The 3,579-nt window shown below is 33.1% G+C and overlaps 1 protein-coding gene across 1 annotated transcript in view; it reads right to left on the bottom strand.

Annotated features, from left to right (window-relative positions):
- The window catches only part of LOC117104528 (leucine-rich repeats and immunoglobulin-like domains protein 1), a 50,286-nt gene that overhangs the window by 1,995 nt on the left and 44,712 nt on the right, over positions 1–3,579 (bottom strand). The window contains exons 10-11 of the mRNA XM_033245384.1: positions 393–464; positions 93–161 (exon numbers count right to left, since the gene is read on the bottom strand). Coding sequence (XP_033101275.1) covers positions 93–161; positions 393–464 — 141 coding nt within the window. The remainder of the gene's footprint in view (positions 1–92; positions 162–392; positions 465–3,579) is intronic.

The raw sequence follows: 3,579 nt of genomic DNA, 5'->3' as shown, positions 1-3,579 counted from the left end.
ATATATGCTTAAGATCGTTTCCAGAGTTTAGTTTTTAGGGTTTTTTTTTTTCAGAATATCAGTATATTTATTTTGTATAATATTATACTTACAAGCAGAGCCTCACGTTAAGAATATAAAGACCAAGTGGAATTTCTGTCAATTCATTTCTATCTAAATACCTGTAGATCAGATTACAGTACTTCAGTGAAAACGCAACAATATATAGAAATATAAAGAAATATTAAATACACATTTGGATAACATTTTTTAAGGTCTATAATACAGACAACGAGCAGTCAGACATTCATTCTTCTCCATCAGAAACATACTAACAAAACACAGACGTGTGTACTGTATATACAAAACAAATAGAATAATATTTGTATGTACTGTATTCGAACTGTACTTACAAATTCCATACACTTCCCACTTCAGCAAATGCCTCAGGGTCTATGTGCTGCAATCCATTGAATGATATATCTCTATATAAAAAAATAATAAGTTAATAAAATTTACTTTAAAAAGATTTCTAATATTATTATTAATTAGCAGCAGCAGCAGCAGCAGTAGTAGTAGTGGTGGTGGTAGTAGTAGTGGTGGTGGTAGTAGTAGTAGTAGTAGCAATAGCAGTAGTAGTATTATCACTAGTATTATAAATTATATTATTCGAAATAATAATGTTCTGCCCAACCTGATAAGTTAAGGGTTTTTGGTTTGTTTTTTATTAGTTTTTTTTTTTCTACACAGATTTAAAAAGAAAATCTTGCAAGTGATTCGAGTTGGAACCGAAACCACGTCATATATCTTATTTTGTAGAACACCAAACTTGCTCTTTCTACTTAAGAAAACTCTTCAATTATGTCGGTACTTCAATGTTATTTCAAAAGAAGCAGAACATCATTACTATCGAATTTCCGATGTAACCCCATGTAAAATATTGTTTTTTACTTTTCATATCTTTATTCATATTATTAATCATAATAATATTCATATTATTATTCATAGGCCTATTAGTTTTAAACAATTACGACACTATACACGATGCACATGTTATTGCTAGACTAAAACAAAATATGTGATTCGGTTATCAGGAAATGTGTGGTGTTGTATTTTGTATGACATTTGTACAGATTTAAGATACTTAATATGACACATGACCCCTCATGCACCTCCATTTACCCTTTCAGCCATCTTTAACTGTCAGATGACATCATAGTGCATATGCCCCCAAGGGAGCATGGACACAATTAAGTATTAAAAAAAACATATATAAAAACGACAGGGTCTAGTGCCATCATTGGTGTGGAGATTGGACATTTTATTTATAAGAGAATAGTCACACGTGGTACTATATGACTCCAACAGAATATTGGCCCTAAACCTTGCTGTGCCATCCCAATGCAGAATGTCAATGACGATTTTGACAATGACATTTTTTAAATATTGAAGTAAAAAACAAAGTAAAAATGTATTGATCCTTTAACAAAGGAAATCGAATGCTCCTTTTAAAAGACAATGTAAAATTTCATAAAACTACTCATACTAATATAAAAATTATAATACTAACGTTTAAAATTTAAAGTATAAAGTTTTCCCGGCAGAAATAAATGAACAGGAATGACGATTGTTGATTATTGAAAATTATACCATTACCACTAGATTACGGTAATTAAAATCATTTTATCGAAGAATTCTCACTTATGTGAATATCTATTAGGCCTACCTCATCATTATGACCAGAGGCAGGAAAGCACATATCCTAGCATCCATAAAAACAAACATTCCAGTGGAGGGCCCCTGGGTTCCTCCAAAGTAGGCCTACTCTACTACAACTTCAAGTCTGTTTTTTTCTATTTGCAAAGACCTGTTCCTTGCAACCGACTATAGTACCTTTTTTAATTCTCTGTGAAGTGTATGCCTGAAAATTGTTGGAATGAACTGTATAAATTACTCTAAGAAGAGCGTTCTGCAGCAGCTATATGAAGTTATGCTATGAAACAATTGTTATTAAAGATTCGTGATAAAAAAAATAAAAAAAAAAGCTTAAGGAATTTGTTGAACCTTCATTTTTGACTATCCATAATGGTGATGTGATGATGAAGGATTTTGCTATATATATAGGAATGTCACTTCCAGCCATCTCGAGGTTCTATTTCTGAACATTTTCACACCTCACCATGGTATTGCTCCGATGGGTGTGAACCCACGAATGCCCCCACCCTTCTCCACCTTAAAAAAATCTTCGCTCTTTGGTCTCATTTATGATGGGGTTATTTTGATGTCATTAGTCCTTTAATCACTCACAAAACTATTCCACCGCTTATGTCATCATCATCATAATAATTACAATCGTTATTAACTCCTGAGAATGCAGGAAAGTGCATCCCAGAGTCCGAAGACACACTTATCTGTTGACAATCTCATTGCTTGATATTTGCATATGATAAATGAAATTATAATAGAGCCCCTATTAAGGGTACACCTTCTAGACCAAACAATGTGTCCTCTTAATAGGGATGTCCCTGAATAAGGTACCCTTATTAAAGGGGTGGGGACATTAACCAAAAATGTGAAATTGACCCTTTAATATGGGTTTTAGCATGTAGTCATATAATGAGGACATATTCTTTTATTTCAGTTGATCTCTAAATTAAACTAAATTTATTTAAACAAGTTAAGCAAAAATAACACCTTTATGATGAATTAGGCCTAATAAATTAATTACAATAAAAGTTGTATATTGTTCTAGATTCCAGTGCTATGATAGATATAACAGAATGAAGAAAGTAATGACTTAGAAATCAGTGAGAGGGTTACAGTATAGATTTAAGTGGCGGAATCAGGGAGCGGGGCAGCCGGCCTAGGCCCCTCTTTTATTTATTTATTTTTTAAATGGAGAGAAAAAAAGAAAATTGTATTCACATTTAAGCCCGAGAGTGGCATTTCTAGGCATCTAGAGTGCCATAATCCTAAATGTTCTTATCTCGGCCCCAACCTGGCGTGACTGAGATGGGCATCCAGGTAAACAAAGTATCCACAGTATGACCTTTGGGCCCCCACCCATGTAAAACCAGCCACATTCAACAACATTGTGCCCCTCCACTCTTTCGCAAAAAAGCTGGATAACCCCTGAATGTTAGTGCTCTATATTAGGTATGTCTTTATCACCTGTTATATCTGTACATGCAGGTATCTACATGGTCTCTTTGAGATCAATTTATTGACTAAAATTAGAGTGTAATCGCTGTAAGGTCTACCAGAAGGAAACACAGGATTTCATTAAAATATTTTAACAATTCAAGTGATAGTACAACTCATCTAGAACCTATAAATACTTTATTATGCTTCAGGCTGAATTTGGCAAGTGTAATTCAAATTGTACCAGCAGTATGTTTTTAGAAACTCTACGTTAATAGTGTAGGCATAGGAGGCCTACTGTATTTCCAAAGATAATTCATAGCATATTGTATCAAGTGTATTCACATGTTTTATTTAAATGCATATTGTTTATATTTCACAATACCTGTCTCTTATACACATCTAGATGTGTATAAGAGACAGATCTTAGACGATTTTTAAGCTAAGATTTTGCTAAGA

Source organism: Anneissia japonica, unplaced genomic scaffold, assembly GCF_011630105.1.
Source record: "Anneissia japonica isolate Jap-2015-1 unplaced genomic scaffold, ASM1163010v1 scaffold284931_len208951_cov167, whole genome shotgun sequence".
In the NCBI taxonomy this organism is placed as follows: domain Eukaryota; kingdom Metazoa; phylum Echinodermata; class Crinoidea; order Comatulida; family Comatulidae; genus Anneissia; species Anneissia japonica.
The sequence above is the reverse complement of the archived record's forward strand: the minus strand, read 5'-3'. Positions and strand labels throughout refer to the sequence as shown.